The sequence below is a fragment of the Heteronotia binoei genome, chromosome 6 (assembly GCF_032191835.1).
Source record: "Heteronotia binoei isolate CCM8104 ecotype False Entrance Well chromosome 6, APGP_CSIRO_Hbin_v1, whole genome shotgun sequence".
NCBI lineage: Eukaryota > Metazoa > Chordata > Lepidosauria > Squamata > Gekkonidae > Heteronotia > Heteronotia binoei.
Genome location: NC_083228.1, coordinates 88,776,510 through 88,794,957, shown reverse-complemented (window position 1 = coordinate 88,794,957; position 18,448 = coordinate 88,776,510). Strand labels below are relative to the sequence as shown.

Genomic DNA, 18,448 nt, shown 5'->3' with positions numbered 1-18,448 from the left:
TGGCGACTCGCTCGATGACATGGTTGAGCTATGGCAAAATCAGCTCACCATGGCCATTGATGAGATCACTCCTCGGCATCCTCTGCATCCCCGTGAAAAGATGGCGCCATGGTATAATGCAGATTTGCGATCGATGAAACGGAGGCTCAGACAACTAGAGAGGCGATGGCGGCGGACTCACGATGAAGCAACTAGAGCATCTTATAGAGAGTATATGAAATCCTATGAGATGGCAGTCAAGACCACAAAGAAAATTTACTTTGCAGCCAAGATTGCATCTGCGAATTCATGACCAGCACAATTATTTAGTATCATTCAGACTCTTACAATTCTGCCACAAGGCAGATCAAACTATAGGGAATTGGAAATAGGCTGTGAGGCTTTTGCAACATTTTTCACGGATAAAGTCTCATTGCTCCGCCGTGACCTCCCTGCCACAATTGAAAAAGTAAGTGAACTCGAGGCTCCATACCTGTTTTCGGGGTCGGCTTTAGACAGTTTTGCAACACTCAGCTTGGAGGAAGTTGACAGAATCCTCACAACTGTATGCCCAACAACATGTGATTTGGACCCTTGCCCATCCTGGCTGATAAAAGCTTGCCGGATGGAGCTTCAATATCCTGTATGGGATATCTTAAATAGGTCCCTCTCGGATGGGCTTTTTCCAACACCTCTTAAAGAGGCAATAGTCCATCCCCTCTTGAAAAAACCAACATTAGACCCGGCCGAATTGGTACATTATCAACCGGTCTCAAATTTACCCTTTTGGGGTAAAATTATTGAGAGGGCAGTAGCATTACAGTTGCAGAGCTTCCTGGAGGATGCTTCCATTTTAGACCCACACCAGTCCGACTTTCGCCCAGGCCATGGGACAGAGACGGTGCTGGTCACCTTAGTGGATGATCGCCAACAACAACTGGATCAAGGCGGGTCAGCAGTGCTGTTGTTGTTGGACCTGTTGGCGGCATTCAACATGGTTGACCATCAGTTGCTGGTCCACCGCCTTGCCAATGCAGGGATTCAGGGGTTAGCCTTACAATGGCTTTCTTCCTTTCTCTGTGATCGGGGACAAAGGGTGGCGATCGAGAGACAATCGTCCCAGAGGCATCCACTTAATTGTGGAGTGCCTCAGGGGGCGGTGCTTTCCCTGATGTTGTTTAATATCTATATGTGCCCCCTTGCCCAGATTGTCAGGAGATTTGGGCTGGGTTGCCATCAGTATGCAGATGACACCCAGCTTTATCTGCTGATGATTTGGGCTGGGTTGCCATCAGTATGCAGATGACACCCAGCTTTATCTGCTGATGAATGGCCGGCCTGCCTCCGCCCCAGAAAAATTGGCCCCGGCGCTACAAGCCATGGCGGGGTGGCTGAGGCTGAGTTGTCTGAAGCTGAACCCAACGAAGACAGAAGTCCTTTGTCTGAGTCGCAGTGGCCTGGGAAGGGAAATCCCTTTACCAGCCTTTGATGGGGTGCCACTGATATCGGCGCCTAAAGTCAAGAGCTTGGGGGTGCTACTGGAGCCCACATTGGCTATGAAGGCCCAGATAGCAGCCACTGTGAGATCCACCTTTTTCCATCTTAGGCGGGCACGACAGCTGGCACCCTTCCTAGAGCACAGCAACTTAGCAACAGTGATTCATGCTACGGTCACCTCGAGACTAGACTATCATAATGCCTTCTACATGGGGCTGCCCATGTCTCGAATCTGGAAGCTGCAGCTGTTGCAAAATGCTGCAGCCAGGCTGTTACTGGCTCTCTCTATTCGAGATCATGTGCAGCCGGGGCTGCGGCGACTGCATTGGCTGCCAATAGCATTCCGGATTTGCTACAAGGTGCTGGTTATTACCTTTAAAGCCCTATATGGCCGAGGTCCTGTTTACCTTAGAGACAGTCTCTCCCCATATATTCCGCAGAGGGTACTGAGATCTGGATCACAAAATCTATTAGAAATCCCCGGGCTGAGGGAGGCAAGATTGATGGCTACCAGAGAACGAGCCTTCTCTATTGCAGCCCCCCACTGGTGGAACCAACTCCCTGATGATGTTAGAGCCTTGTGGGACCTTGCCCAATTCCGCAAGGCTTGTAAAACAACACTTTTTCGAATGGCCTTCAACTAAAGTACAAAGCTGTTTAACATCATGGTATGGAACTTAGCACCAAAACTGTTTACAAATTGTTCAATATTTAAAGTGCAATTGTTAATTTTAATTGATCTTGCTGTAATTGTTTTTAGTGTTTTATTGTGGATATTTAACGTTGTTAGCCGCCCTGAGCCTGCTGTGGCAGGGAGGGCAGGATATAAATGCGAAAATAAATAAATAAAATAATATGAACAGTTCCACCGACGAATCTTGTTGGAGAAATGCTTAGGGATGTTTGTTTGTTTTTAATTCCGAGTAATAAAATATATTTTCCCTTTTTTGCACCGTCGGCCTTGGCCATATTTTTATCTCCTGTGACTGGTGCGGCCCTTTTATATTCTTCTTCCACCGTTACTATTAACAGCTACTTTTCTATTCTTCCACAACTAATGCCTTAACGCTTTACGACTTTCTCAAGCAACTATATCGCCAACTGAGCCATACAATTGCAGATTTGTAGGGTGAACAGTTTTAGCAGTCTTCTGAGATACCTTCCTTTTGATCCAGACTTAATACAATATAATCATTAACAGACGCTCTCACATTTTTATATATTACTGTTTGCTTTTGCATGCTTATGCTACTCAGATCAAAGGTTTGCTCAATTTGTTAATTTTACTATTCTGTCATTGAATCTTACATTTTTTTACCCTACCAGATAATTTTACTATACTGCCATTCATTCTTAAATTTGTACCAGTTTGCATTCTGAGCCACTGACTACCAGCTACATGTGGCTTTGCTCACTGTACCGGATTCCTTGTCTGATGAAGTGTGCTTAGAGAGTACACGAAAGCTTACGTTCTGAATAAAACTAAATAGGCAGCCATGTTGGTTTGTAGTAGAACAAAACAGGAGTCGAAGACCAACTTAGTTTTATTCAGAACTTAAGCTTTCGTGTGCATGCACACTTCTTCAGACGAGGAATGAGGTACAGTAAGCAGAGCCACATATAGCTGGTGGGGTTTGGAATGGCAAGTGGTACAACGTTAAAATAATTGCTATTGGTTTTTAACTTTGTACCACTTGGCATTCCAAACCCCACCAGCTATATGTGGCTCTGCTTACTGTACCTCATTCCTCGTCTGAAGAAGTGTGCATGCACACGAAAGCTTACGTTCTGAATAAAACTAAGTTGGTCTTAAAGGTGCAATCGACTGCTATTTTGAATAAAACCAGTTGGTCTTAAACATGCAACTTGACTCCTATTTAGCTTTAGCAGCAGAATGCACGCTGTGCGATCCCGTTGAACAGATCCCAGCCAGCCAAGCCGTTGCCAGAGTACACAACCACTGCGCGAGTGTAGGCGGAAGGCAGGGGCTTTCAACGCAACTTCCCTCCTTCCCCCCACTGTAACACGCATGCGTCGATAGAAATCTAGTCCAAGCAATAGGTCCCTGTTGATACACTCCCACAATGCCTTTCTTATCTAGTTTGTCTGGAGAGGAGGAAAAGGAGAGGGGTCGCTGTTGATCCACAGCTGTCTGGGATCATTTGCAGAAGAAAATACACGAATTGTCTTCGGTCTAGTTAAAGGTTAGAACAGCGTCGTCTGGTGCTTGTGTTATCCCAGCCCGGCGTTCAACGTGAGCTCTACTCAGCTGTTCCGGCAAGCCCGTCCCATTTCTCACTTTCTGGCTCTGATCGGTTCACGTACAATCCTCCCCGGTTGTATCTGAAGAAGTGTGCGTGTGCACGAAAGCCCAATACCTTGAATGAACTTTTGTTGTCTTAAAGGTGCCACTGGACTCTTAACTTTGTTCTAGCTGCTTCAGAGCAACACGGCCTCCTATCTGGATCAGTCCTCGGTGTGTCTACTCAAAAGTAAGTCATTTTAAGCCCAGTTAAGTGTACGGAATTGTAGCCTAAATTTATCTCCTGAGCAGTGTTCCCTCTAAGCTGCAGAGTCTTGTGAGCAAAAATTCTACTTTGTGAGCTACTGCATAAACTATTGTTCTCTGGGGTCATCCTTCCTGAGCGAAGACAAAAATATGTGAGCTGGAGGCTAAAATTCTGTGAGCTAGCTCACACTAATCCAGTTTAGAGGGAACACTGCTCCTGATGTGTTTAGGTGCATGCAGATAACGCCTAGATCCTCAGCTACTTAGAAACAGTCTGCCTCCGCTCCGAGATGTATGCGAACCGGACAGAAAGAAAAGTGACGACAATCATGCACGCCCATCCCTGTAGAAAATGTAAATTGCTTGCTCGTGCTGCTCAGATTGCACAAAGGTTATACAAAGGAGAGGTAGCGTTTCAGCTAACGATTGGGTTCTCTAATCAAAACTGGCTCCATTGTTTGGATTTTAACGAAAAGAAGTGTCCATTAAGCATAAATGTACTCACCTTTAAAATGCTAATAATTCAGTGGAGAGACCAAATTGCAACTACAAGAGCCTTTCTTGTGTCTTGTTGTGGGCCAAAGGAAGGAACTGACCCATGAAAACTCTTTGCTCTGTTACTGTACATTGTAGATACAATCAACCAAGGAGCCTAGAAAATCTGAGTTCCGTTTTCTGGGTCAATCGAGAAGGCAGCCCTCTGTTCAAATTCTACATGGTTCTCAAGTCTGTAGTTCTTTTTTCTTCGTGCTTTTTGTTTGCTTTTGCTTTTTTAAACCCAAAGCAATTGTTGGAAGCCACAGCTTTATTTGGAAATTTGAGTGGGAAAGGCAGACAGTTTTATCTCTCTTGCACATTTTTTTCCTGGGAAACACTCCTGTCAGAACTGTTTTTTTGAACAAAGGCTGAGAAGTCATGAGTACCTTTGTCTTTCTCCTTGTAGTATGAGGTGTTTATATTTATAAAACCATGCAACATTAAATATATGCACACAGATAACATGCTTCCCTACTATGATGTGGGCAAGGCTCTTGTGGTGTAGGAAGAACAAATTGAAGGGCATTCTAGGTGCCTGCTCAGACACTGTGGTGTAGGAACCTCAGAGTACCTCTTTCATGAAACTGTAGCATCATTCTTGTGGTGCCAAATGAAGTTGGTTGAGAGGCCCTCAAAAGTTAATGGTTCAAGAAAGCTTGGTTTTGGTTAAGTTTTGAGCCTGTCACAAGGCTTGCTCATTCCTTCGGTCCTTCCTTCCTGCCAGCACAGATTCTACTGATTCTACTTCACATAAAGCACCACAAGGAGTCAGGATGCCACGAATCTTTTGAAATGTTCTGTTTGTGTTGTGTGCATGGATATATGTAAAAATAAAGCTGGTGTTGATTTAAATGTGGCTTAACCTGTATTTATCGTGTTTAATTTACTGCCTTGTACCTTTATATCTGTTGCACTTTATTGCTGTGTGGATGTTGCTGGGTTGCTTTTTAAATAAATATTTTGTGTGAGTAATTTTATTCTATGGAACCATTTGTAAGCCTTTGTGCTCTGAGATGTATAAATAGATGTAAATGTCTCAAAACATCTCTATGCCTTTAGCTTTCCTAGGTGTCCTATTGTAAACAACATTTATTCAGTCATTTGCTGTGAGATTCTGAAGCTATACTACATCATGGAATACTTTTACCTCAGCTACTAAAACGTCATTTGCGTGCTTTTTGGAGGTAATGAATTGCACTGGGTGTTTACCCCTCCTTCTGAACTGCAAGTAAACTATGGCTGCTTCCATTGTGGTCCGACGCTGCCGGATTCAGCACCTCTGGACCCTATCAAAGCTGCAGAGTGGATACCTGAGAGAAGTTTGCAATATGCAGATGGGCTCTGTGGCCATATATTCTCTTATGAAGAAAGAAGCAAAACTATTGAAGAGACAGCTTCCATGTGGCATGAGTCACATGACCAAGAGAGCTCTGCATGCCACCCCACTTTGCTTCCAGGAAGTGATGCTGACCAGTGAACGATATGAAGTGCAAAGGCTCCCCTTTGCCCATGTTTCTGATCAAGATTTGTCATTCTTTGAGCGCCTTATGCCTGGCAGAGTCATCACAGATGTCGATGAGTTGAAACCCTTCAATGTGGACTGGTTGAAGACTGTAAGAGGTAGGTTGTTTTGCAGTTTGATTTGAACGATGCTAGCTAGTCAGAGGATCCTTCTTGGATGGTACTCTGCAGGCCTTCTTTAAAAAATGTATTTAAATGAAAAAACAACATTTTGCTATCACATGTTCCACCTTCTCCATGGAGCTCAGGATAATGGACATTTTCTTTTTTCTTCAATTTTATCTCAACAGCCTTGTGGGGGTAGGTTAGGGTGAGAAAGTATGTCTGGCCCCAGGTCACCCAATGAAGTTGATCAGAGTTACGAGAATACATCTTTACTCAGTGAGTAGTTAAAGTGAAATTCACTGTCGCTGGACACCATGATGGCCACAAGCATAGACAGCATTAAAAAACATTGGTCAGATTCATGGCTACTAGCCATGATGACTAAGGGAGCCTTCATATTTAGAGGCAGTAAACCTTTGAATACCGGAGGCAACATCCAGAAAAGTTCTAATTCTCTATGCCCTGTTTGTGGGATTGGATGGGCCACTGGTCTGAACCAGCCAGGCTCCTTTTATGTTGCCCAGTGTCCTTCCTTGCAGAGTCGGGATTTGAACCTTGATTTCTGCATTCATAGTTCTACATTCTAACCAGACTGTTACACCAGCTCTCACTTTTATACCTGTGTACAATGTTTTAGCCTGCCTATTGCTGGCTGATTCAGAAACATGGTCCTTTGGGAAGGGAATGACTTGAGTGGGAGACATGGTATAGGCCAGCCACATGAACAGCTTCAATAAATCACATTTTGTTTGTTACAGGATGCAGTAAAGTATTGCTGAAGCCACAGACAACAGTGGAAGTATCTGAGGTTCTCAGGTAATTTAAGTTGCAGTTGCATGAACATAAACAAGGTATGGAAGAGACTTCCGTAAGCATTGTTCTGGAGCACTTATCTTAAGTCATATGATGATATCCTGCAGTTCCTTTTGCACTTTGGGAGGAAGAAAAACAGTCAAATGGCTTTTGTGTGCATAAAATGTAGAGTGCAAGAGCTAGACTACTAGTCTTCTTTTAAGATGAGTCCTTTCTTCAGCTTTTTTCTGTTATGAACAGTATAGGCTCTAAAGAGTGCTAAGGAGTTATGTTGCATTTGGGATGACTGTCTAGCTGCAATGGCCTTAAGTTTTTAATACTGAAGGAAATAAAGTATGGGAAAATTGATTTTAAAGGCATGAAGGTTCCTAATATGCATAGGTTAGGTCTCTGAAACTAGGAGTTATTTCTCAGTTCTTCATTCCTTGGGTTTACATGATAGACTAATAGGGAATGATTGTAGAGCTGTTACTGTGTAGGAACATGGGTAAACTTGTGTGCTTTCTGCTGTACCATCTGAAATGGCTTTGAAAAGACCCCAGGTAGTAAGTAGATCATGTGATTAAAAATAAATGATGTCTAGTAGTCCTTAGAGGAAGCTAAAAAACAGATGCTGTCTTCAAAATGCTGCTTGCAAATATTTGATTTTTCAGTTCTTGTCAAAGGGGAACATTCAGCATCTCAGGGTCAGTTCACACATGTAGGCCATCCTTTGTGTATGTATGTATGTGACTACATGGCAAAGCAGTGTGTACTAAGCAGCATGTTTAGATAGCTGGAAGTGCTTCTGCAGCTGCAGCTACCCTTCTTCCATCATAGCAACTGTGGGAGTCATTGTGGCTGTCTAGATGTCCTACCCAATTTACCCTCCATGCAGCTGCAAATTCTCCCATATAATTACGTTGGAAGGAAAAAGGATTTGTGTGTATGAATGTGTTCCCAGTTCTGCTGCAAAGTCATAGTATTATGTAACCCCTCGTGACATATTGGTATGAGAGGTCTTGGCCCATTATTTGAAAGACACTTAGTTAATATGATAGTTCTTTATCAAGTATTTTTAAAAACCATAAAGTAAATGCAGTGGAAGCCACCAATCTACAATTGCCCTTAGGTCTTGAACTGTTTTGAGGTTCATGAGAACTGAATATTCAAAGGCATCTTTGCCTTTAGAAACAAGACCCCCATGGGCAAAATGTGTTCCCTTTCAGGTACTGCAATGAGAGGAACTTGGCTGTGAACCCTCAGGGGGGTAACACTGGCCTCGTTGGGGGCAGCGTCCCAGTCTTTGATGAGATCATTCTCTCCACAGCTCTTATGAACCAGGTCATCAGCTTCAACAGTGTTTCTGGTAAATATATTTTTGTAGAGATAAATGACACATCTGGTCACCCTTTAAAATTTACCATCCTCTGAAAAGTTCCTTTCTGGAAGGATAAGATGGAAGTTTACTGAACCTGGAAATCCTGGCAAAATTGAATTTCCCTCCTCCTTCCCAACAACAAAAATGGGGGGTACAAAGTGCACATTATGCACATTATCTTGCTGCCATCCTTACAACAGCCCTAAAAAGTAGGTCAGTATTATTCCCTTGTTGAAAATGGGTTGCTGAGGCTGAGAGAGACAGAGTTGCTTAAGGCCACTAACATCGGAATCCTAAGTGGAAGAGCAAGTTTGAAGTCTAGTAGCACCTTAAAAGACCAGCAGGGTAGAAGCTTTTTGGAGTCGAAGCTCCCAGCGTGGTGTAGTGGTTAAGAGCAGTGAACTCTTAATCTGGGAGAATTGGGTATGATTTCCCACTCCTCTACATTCAGCCAGCTGGGTGACCTTGGGTCAGTCACAGCTTTCTCAGCCCCACCTACCTCACATGATGTCCATTGTGAGGAAAGGAAGGAAAGGTGTTTATATGCCACTCTGAGACTCCTTCGGGTAGTGAAGGGGGGAGTCTTGAAAGCACTGAGTCTTGAAAGCGTATACCCTAGAAATTTTGTTGGTCTTTAAGATGCAACTGGACTCAGATCCTGCTCTTCCACTGCAGACCAACATGGCTGTCCTCCTCAGATTATCCTAAGTAGAGTCTATTGACTTCAGTGACCTTAGAAATGTGTAACTCTGTGGTGTTGTTAGTGCATTTGTGGCAGAGTCATGATTTGAACCACCCAAATCATCTCTCCTTTTCTTGCTTTTTAGGAACATTATGTCACTTTCAATTAGCAACAGATGCCAAGCCCAAAAAATAGGCAAGAGAGAGCTTACCTACTCAAAATGTTAGTTGAATACTGCCCAGGCACAAAGAACAAAGCCACAATAACTGTGTACTGCAAAAAAAATAATATAGCATCTCTAATGCTGGAGATGTTACTGCCAGTAAATGAGAAGTGGAAGATCATGCAAATGAAAGCCAAATATGCCAAATAAGAAAGCTTTTCAGGTTCTGGAAAGTAATGAGGCATTTTTGAGGTAGATAAATGGTTTCTGTGTTGTCAAGCATCTCTTCTTCCCCTTGAAGAAGAGGAAGGACAGAGCCCTATAACCTATGTAGAATACTTTGGGTGGGATACTGCGCTATCAAAAATGTACATTTGCAGCACCTCTCAGGGCCTATTAACATGTTCTAACAGGAGATCCATGACTGATCCCATGAAATTTAGGAAAGGAATACTGGTGTGTGTATTTACTCAGCTTTAGAGCAAATACAACCTTGAGGGGGTGATTGAGATCAATAGAACAGTTCATAGGGAAAGGGCCTCTAGCCCCTGTGCTACTTCTCTGATAAAATTAATATTTCTCTCCCACCCCCACCCCATTAGTTAAGAGAACGTCAGGAAATCAACCATAAGTCTTTTGGTATAAAGTGTGGTTTTTTGTGTCAGAGTGTAACGAAGCTTTCTTTTTAGGGATCTTGGTTTGCCAGGCTGGCTGCATTTTAGAAAACCTCAACCAGTATCTGGAGCAGCAGGATTTCATCATGCCTCTTGATTTAGCAGCAAAGGGAAGTTGCCATATTGGTGGCAATGTGGCAACAAATGCGGGTGGATTGCGACTGCTGAGGTACGGCTCTCTCCGAGGGACAGTCCTGGGTTTAGAAGTGGTAAGATAGAAGTCTGAAAGCTGTTCCATCTTCTGTGTTATTCTTGTCTGTCTGTGTTCACTGCCATTCAAGGTTTGCCTTTCTCTTACTGAATCATAATTTCCTATTGCAGGTATGATTTTCCTAAGGTTTTAAAATAAACCTTGCCTGTTCCGTTAACATAGACTAAGGTTTGGTTAGAATTCTGAATGTAAATTGGTCACATAATCTTATTGTAGCCTGCTTTGTTCTATTTTAAGCAGACCAATGAAGGATCTATTTAAATGTATCCCCTTCCAGGTGCTCGCTGATGGCTCCATTCTGAACTGCTTGGCATCTCTGCGAAAGGACAATACTGGTTATGACTTGAAGCAGCTTTTCATTGGATCAGAGGGGACCTTGGGAATTATTACAGCTGTGTCAATCCTCTGTCCACGGAAACCCAAAGCTGTGAATCTGGCATTTCTTGGTAAGAACTTATCTCCAGTTTTGTTTTGTTTTTTCAGGTGTGCTATTTGAATGGCTTGCGATAACACAGCTCTTTTGATGGTGTATGAGAAGACTGTACTTGGATGCAGCAGTATTTGAAGTAAAACAGTAGTGATCTTTTAAGGATTATGTTTAGTTTTTATTACAACTTAATGTGATAACCAATCCTGTTAATGAAACAAGTTGGGTGGGTGTAAAGGTTGATGTGTGCAAGGCAAGAAGAGAGAAAGAAATTAGCAGATCCAACAGGTTGCTTTTCACCAATTTAAGGACTGTTTATTTAAGGAAATTATAGAGTTCTGCATTAAAATGGTAATTTTGTGTGCTTATGAACTATAATCTAATTTTCTAATGGGTGCCATTTCTAAACTTGCTATTACTGGTGCATCACAGTATTTTTGGAATGGAACATATTTCTACTGAAGGAATTCCATTATTGTATTCCAGTATTGTGAAGAGAGAGCTCATTGGTTAGGTAGAAGTGGCCAAACCACACACCAGCCATTTTTTTCCTGTACCTTAAGTGGGGCTTTGGGCTCTAGTTATTTCTGACCAAGTGGCTTCCTTTCAGAAATGCTTTAGATCATGATTACTTCACTACAATTTTTTATTCTATTCTTCTGTTTTATTTTCTTTTTTGTAATTTGTCTCTGTAAAGGTTGTCCAAGTTTTTCTCAGGTTCTGAGAACCTTCACAACCTGCAAGGGAATGTTAGGAGAGATCTTATCTGCATATGAGTTCATGGACAATGAGTGCATGGAGCTGGTTAAAAGACATCTCAAACTGGTCAACCCAGTTGCAGGTATTAATTAGTCATGCACAAAACCTACTGAAGGAATTCCATTATCAATTTCATTTGCCAAAGCATTAGATTTCCATAAAACTAATGGCTGAGTTAAAATTTACCAGTTCATCACTCAGTTGATTTGTATAATCTAGGTCCTGGAAGTGTTTTGACTTGTGGTTACACCACATCTTAGGTTTTTTGTTTTTAAAATTGCACAAATAACCTGTGCATACATTCTTCACTTGAAGAAGTTCTGTGTCCTCGGTTTGGTACATGATGTCTCTGTCATTGACATCAGTGTTTTATAAATTCTGTTATAATAGAGGAACAGTGGAAAGGATGGGTAGACTTATGAGTAACCAGTGAATTTTGGCATCGGCATAAAAGGCGATTATAGGATTGATAAGAATACAAAATTTTGTTTGGGTACTAAAAGGATTTAAAATACTGTATGAATGCAGTTGAAAAGTTCCTGTCCCAGGGTGAACATAGTGAATTTGCTCAGGCATGGTAAATTTCATTATAGCTACCATTTCAGTGTTGGTTTCAGATTTATTGATCCATATTCCATTACTTGTTAATTTTGGCAGTTCCAGCTGGGTAAGTTCACCAGGACCCTGTGACAACAAGTGTTTATTGCTTTTGCTAAATTCAAAAATCTAATTTAGAGAATTTCTTTTGAAAAAGAAAAGATTACATTTAGCTCAGTGATGTCATAGTACAAAAGCCTTTCCCTCTTCTTTTGATCTGACACACTGGGCAGGATTCATTTTAAGAAAATCTAACATTTTATATTTAAGAAAATCTAACATTTAGATTTCCATTGCCTAGTAGAGTGGGAATAGTTCCGCTGAACTTTAATCTATGGAGCTGATGTATGCATGGTACAGGAAATTATAGCCTGTCACTCGTACCCATACTAGACGCATTTTAAAACTAATGTTTTTTACTACCATGCATGGTACAAAGATTTATACTAAAAACCCTGAAGAATTGCCACCTGCCCTCTGCCTAAGATTATCTTCTGATAATTTTCAGAACTCAGGTGGATGAGCATTTTGTAGTGGCACTAAAGACTCTGGAAGTACCCCTTCACAAAAGTTTGTCTGGTGTCAGGTTTTTGTGCCAGACATAAACATTTTTATTCTCCCAAACATTTAAGATGAGCACTTGATGTGTTCTGTTCTGCCTGTTATCTTTTTTTTTTTAATTCTACTGCTGATTTTTAAACTGGATGCTACTGTTGCATGCCCTGACCTGGATAGCCTAGGCTAGCCCAGTCTTGTCAGATCTTGGAAGCTAAGCAGCTTCAGTTTTGACTGTATTTGGAGGGGAGACCTCCAAGGAAGTCCAGGGTCACAATCCAGAGGCAGGGAATTGGCAAATCATCTCTAAATGTCTCTTGCCATGAAAGAGGGTCACCTATGGGGTCACCGTAAATCAGCGTTGACTCAACGGCAATTTCCATCACCATCACTGATGGAACGGTGAGGAACGGTGGCTCAGTGGTAGAGCATCTGCTTAGGAAACAGAAGGTCCCAGGTTCAATCCCTGGCATCTCCAAAAAAAGGGTCCAGGCAAATAGGTGTGAAAATCCTCAGCTTGAGACCCTGGAGAGCCGCTGCCAGTCTGAGAAGACAATACTGACTTTGATGGACCAGGAGTCTGATTCAGTATAAGGCAGCTTCATGTGTTCATATGTTCACTGTTGCATGGCTTCCATCTTATAGATATGTTTCCTCATGCTCCTTTTATAGTACTGATTTTGTAGCATTTTACATATTTTTTATTATTCTAAGTTACCTTGAGAATATTTTATTGGGGGGGGGACAATATGCATTTTGAATCATCATCACAATGTGTTTCTTCTGATTGTGACTGACTAATTCTACTCTCACATTTCCAGAAAGCCAGTTTTATGCCTTAATTGAGACTTCAGGTTCTAATTCTGTCCATGATGAAGAAAAACTGAGCAACTTCCTGGAACATGTCATGGCCACCAATTTGGTAGCAGATGGAACTTTGGCCTCAGAAGACAAAAAAATAAAGGTAATTTCCCTGCTCCACTGATGTACTTGGCTCAGTGCTATATTCTAAATCTGCACTATGAACTGATAAATGTCCATCTGTTTTTCGACTGGTCTCAAACTGCTGAACATTCAAAGGAAAAAAGCTGTAGCTTCTTTACTGTTTTCTGTTATTTAATACTGCTCATGTTCTGTTCAGTATTTTGGCAGTTCCCTGTCTCACATTATTAATTAGAAGGCTAATTAAAAATCTTTAAATATTTCTGCTCTGAAAAATAATGAGGGTTTGGCTTCAGTATTAAGCAGCAGGAAAACACCCTCTCTTGGTGCCTTTAAGTTTTCCATAGGGGATATCCCTATGCACTTTCACTTCAGTTGGTTGTACATATCTCATGCCAAATTGGTTTTGGAGCTCACAGTTGTTCAGAGAGCTATCTGAAGCTTCTGGGAGCGCATCTGTTTTTTTAAAAACAAGAATTAGTGTTGTGTCATGGTTGTACTTTATCTGCCATGTACTAGGTCTTGGGAAAGGTATCATGCCATGAAGCTCTTGTATGCCAATCTGAGCTCCTTAGAGAAAGCATAGGATGAAAGTGATAGAACAAATACACATAACTTTAAGTCAGAACTCAAGTGTGTATAAAAGGCATTCATAGTGATCTCTTTGCCTCTTAGTATGTATTGGAAGCCACATGTATTTGAGATTTGCATTAGGCAGGGCCTCTTGTATCGGATAGTGATTGGTATGTAACCTGTGGCAGCAGAGCTGACACAGATGTGAGGTTACAATGCTGGTGGCCTTCCCAAACTGCTTATTGTGTTGGGTAATGTTTGGTCTTTAAAAAAGTGGTGTCTAAGTGTTACATATGGTGAAATTGCATCTGCTTTCTCAGAAATAAGATCCTCTCATATAGCAAGACAGGAATTCCATATTTTAAAAAGTCAGACATTGCTCAGGTTTAAGACAGAACTGAAAAGCATTTGGGGGTCTTTATGAGATAGAAGAGCAGGCATTCTGCAAGAGAGAGGAGTTAACAGTTGCAAAGGCATTTCCAACAGTGTTAAATTATCTTTTGGTGAACCATTAAATTCAGAGCAAGTTCACAATAATTTGAAGATCCATGAGTCCTTCTGACCGCCCACCTATTTCCAAGCAGCATGAAAGGCTAGTCCAGTAGTGCTGCTAACAGCAAACCACTTTTCTGCACCCATTCATGGGGAATGGAAAGAAAGAAATCAGATCTGTTTTTATTCCATCTAATTTACTGCTTTGGTAAATAATAGATGCTGTGGGCTTTAAGGGAGCGGATCACAGAGGCCCTAACATGCGATGGATATGTTTACAAATATGACATTTCCCTTCCTGTGGAGAAACTTTATGAACTTGTGACTGACATGAGGGCACGGCTGGGCAGAAGCGCTAGAAGTGTTGTGGGCTATGGCCATCTTGGTGAGTTGGTGAGCATGTTTAAAAGCATCCTTTATTGTTTCAGATATAGGGTAGTATAGTGGCTAAGAGACTGACCTCGGTTCAACCTGTGTTTCTCACCTCCAAGCCAAGCTAGACATGGCAGCAGGGCCAGCTGTTTTCTTTTAAGTACTTGGAGAAAGGGTGGGCTAAAAATGAGATGGAAATTGTATGTCATCATCATCATCAAATGAACCTTTAATGGCATAGTAATACAATAAAACAGGAATAAACAGTCCAATAACTAGACACTTAAAAATGTAGAAAGGGTCACCACCAACCAGAACCCACTGAAGTTAAAAAGGCAGAGCAGGTAGGCAGAATAGATCTATATTTTATATTCTCTAGTTCTTAAATTCCATACAATGACAGGAACTCAGCCACAGATGCAGTGATTTCAGGAGACTTGTCAGATAACAAAAAGGCTAAATTATTATCGGTCAAAGGGTTTGAAGAGGGGAGAAGAGGATGAATCCAGTAGTGGTACAGAGAAGAGTATTGAGAGCAGTGAAGGAGAATATGATGTACAGAATCAGGTTCCTTAAAGAGGCCGGAGCAAACTATTTCCTTATAAGGAATGCCCTTATATCTGCCTTTCAAGACAGTCGAAGGGAAAAGATTAAATCTAGAAAGCATAAAGGCTCTGCAGTGTAAGGAATTTGTCAGGTTAGAAAAATACTGTGCCATAGAATCTTGAGCAAAAGGGAGGGGGAGAATGTGGGGAGCAAACTTGATAATTATAGACCTGTTAGCCTTCTATCCGTCCTAGGAAAGCTTTATGCTAAACATCTTAAAAACTGATTGGATGTCCGAACATAACTTACCAAGCAAAGAACAAATTGGTTTTATGGCAAACCATTCCATCCTGGACCACTGTTCCACTCTAGCCTTTCTAGCTGAGAAATAGCTTCACTACCCAAGTGGAAAGCTCTATGCAGCTTTCATTAACCTCCATAAAGCTTTTGATTCTGTTCACAGGCCCCTGTTATGGGAAAAACTGCACAATCTGGGCATTGACCAACATCTTTTGTTTTTGCTTTGTAAATTACATACAGGAAACACTTGTCAGGTTAGATTCGATGGGAGAGGTTCCCTTTCACATAAATTCTCTGTGACTAAGGGTGTTAAACAAGGATGTGTCCTGCCCCCCCCCTCTTTTTAATTTATTTCTCTTGGATCTACCTCCTTGCTTAGCTAAAATAGATGGCCACCCTCCTAAATTGAACACTTTTTTGGTCCCCATTTTATTATACGCTGATGATGCAGTGATTCTTTCTTTTACTAGGGTTTGTCTACTGCGATTCTTATCAGAGAATTATATGTCATTTATGTATATTCTCCTTCTTGCTGCATTTTAATTCATGCTTGTAACCAATATTCCTTCTAAGCTGTGGAGTCTTATAAGCAAAAATTCTACTTCATGAGCTACTGGTTTTAAAGTTGTGAGGTATTGCATAAATTAGGTAGTTCTGGGGCCATTTTTCCTGAGCTAAGACAAAAATGTGTGAGCTAGTGGCTAAAAAACTGAGCTAGCTCACACTAACTCAGCTTAGAGGGAACACTGCTCATAACTTTTAAGTATTTAAGTCTGAAATAGTGTTTAATAATCTGAAAGTATTTAAATCTGAAATAGTGCCAGAATCTCTGGTTGTAATTGGAGAGCAGGTAAGGACTGAAGAAAGCCAGTCTACCCCTTGGAAATATGGAGTGCAAATATGAAGTTCTGTTGCATAGCACAGCCAGCTTGTGTTTATGTTTTGAAACCATCTAATTCCCAGCTCTGGTTTCCTTTGGCAGGAGATGGAAACTTGCACCTGAATGTCACAGCAGAGTCTTACAGTCATGCACTGCTGGAAGCCATTGAACCCTATGTCTATGAGTGGACGTCCCAGTATTGTGGAAGTGTCAGTGCAGAACATGGGTTGGGCTTCAAGAAGAAGCATTATATCCACTATAGTAAACCACAGGAGGCTGTCCTTCTCATGCAGCAGTTCAAGGCCATGCTGGACCCCAAAGGCATTCTAAACCCTTACAAGACATTACCAGACAAGGTTGAATGATGCTGCCTGCAGGGAAAGAATCTGTAATCTTTTGATGGATGTTTTCTAGTACTGTGCTTGTCACCTAACCATGAACAGAATGTGAAGCCACAGCCTGAACCAGAGGTTTGTATTTCTTTTGCTTGAGTAAAGGAATTGCTGTGCTGCTAATCCTGCCTGCCAGATCATAAGTTCTGGACAGACTGGGAAACATGTCACTTCAGCCACTTGATTTTCAAAGGAAATAATAGAAAAACCATTGGAAGCAATGAAATTTACACAGAAATGTGTATAAATACGCTTTAGTGCAAGCTTCAATTAAACTTAAACAAAACAAAACTAAGGAACACTGAGCTTTCAACATATGAATTTTCCCACACAGTCTTTTAGTAGCCCTGTAAATTGGCTTCCTTCGAGTAGACTCAGTTGTGGGTGAACACTTTTTTCTCAGTGCCCGACTCATAACGATGTGGAGAGAGTAAGGAAGGAACCGCTTATGAAAGGACTCCTCACGGTTTCAATCACTTTGTCAGCCTCCTTCTCCCGACGTTACACGGAGCCTCAGTTCAGTTTTTTCAACATGGACCTATGCATGGTCTCATCAGTTGCTGCCGCTTTCCAGCTGATGAGAGCATGCGTAGGTGGTGGGGGCTTCGAGAGCCGCATAATATGTGTGAAAGAGCCGCATGTGGCTCCTGAGCTGCAGTTTGGCCACCCCTGGTCTAGGGGATTTTCTTGATTGGTCCAGCAGCTTACAATTGCAGATATTCCATTTTCCACCAGGTGATCTATAGGGGAAGTATATGAACTGGGCCCCTGTTACCCAGAGAGTAACAGGAACAGAGAGTATAGTAGGGACAGAGAGTATAGTTCTATGAATGCCACAGCTGATACATAGTCCACAGCTAACTTTGCATATCTCTGGATGTCCACCACTACATTTCTGGATTGGGTGGGTACAAGTTGGATCTAATAGGGCCATTCATATGCATAGTTTGCCCCCTTGCTGCATTTGATGGTTATGTGGATTCTGAGATCAACATTGTTTTTCATCAGCTGATTTATGCAAAACTATTTAAAGTCCCTCACATCCCTTTACCTTTCTCCCAACTATCCCTGTGTTCAAACTACCAAGTCCCCCTAACAGCTACCTCTCACTCTTGCAAAACTTCCCTATACTTCATTAAATACTGTTGTGGTAAAAATTAAGTATTACTGGGAAGGCTAAATTCAGAAACAAGGGACAAGCAACACCTGCTTCCATACATGCAACTTATGGTGAGGCCTAAAAAGAGGAGGGTGAGGGTTGATTATGTTAGGTAAATGTTCACTTTGTTAAGTGGTGTTTAACTATGTTTAGTTCAGACTTCACAGGGATACTGCAGATGAGTTCAAAATGCTCTCCAGGACTAATTAGATGTGACCATTTTTAAATTTATATCTGGTCAGAGGTCAAAATTCAAAATCTATTTAAGTGCTAGGAAAGCTGTGGTACGTTGTCTTGCTCAGTACTCGTTTATTTTTGTTTTATTTTTATAAAGAAGAAAAGTCATATTTTTCTGCATACCTTGGAGTTCCCCTACAATGAAGAAACTTCCCACTTTATCGGT

The 18,448-nt window shown here is 41.6% G+C and overlaps 1 protein-coding gene across 3 annotated transcripts; it reads left to right on the top strand.

Annotated features, from left to right (window-relative positions):
* Positions 1-4,657: 4,657 nt before the first annotated feature.
* On the top strand, positions 4,658-17,177 carry D2HGDH (D-2-hydroxyglutarate dehydrogenase). 3 transcript variants are annotated; one of them, XM_060242091.1, is made up of 10 exons: positions 4,658-4,711; positions 5,582-6,142; positions 6,907-6,964; positions 8,170-8,309; positions 9,856-10,049; positions 10,329-10,497; positions 11,176-11,319; positions 13,211-13,353; positions 14,616-14,781; positions 16,597-17,177. In XM_060242091.1, the coding sequence occupies exons 2-10, from the start codon at positions 5,758-5,760 to the stop codon at positions 16,857-16,859; spliced, it is 1,662 nt and encodes a 553-aa protein (XP_060098074.1). In that variant the 5' UTR covers positions 4,658-4,711; positions 5,582-5,757; the 3' UTR covers positions 16,860-17,177. The 3 variants fall into 3 exon arrangements, with proteins under 3 accessions (XP_060098074.1, XP_060098075.1, XP_060098076.1); XM_060242092.1 differs by lacking the exon at positions 4,658-4,711 and having other exon boundaries at positions 5,961-6,142; positions 6,907-6,999; XM_060242093.1 differs by lacking the exons at positions 4,658-4,711; positions 8,170-8,309 and having other exon boundaries at positions 6,093-6,142.
* Positions 17,178-18,448: the final 1,271 nt, after the last annotated feature.

Coding starts and splice junctions, on each gene's coding strand:
- D2HGDH (XM_060242091.1), top strand. CDS start 5,758: ATGGCTGCTTCCATTGTGGTCCGACGCTGCCGGATTCAGCACCTCTGG. Junction 10,498..11,175: donor TGTGAATCTGGCATTTCTTG/GTAAGAACTTAT, acceptor GTCTCTGTAAAG/GTTGTCCAAGTTTTTCTCAG. Junction 13,354..14,615: donor CAGAAGACAAAAAAATAAAG/GTAATTTCCCTG, acceptor GGTAAATAATAG/ATGCTGTGGGCTTTAAGGGA.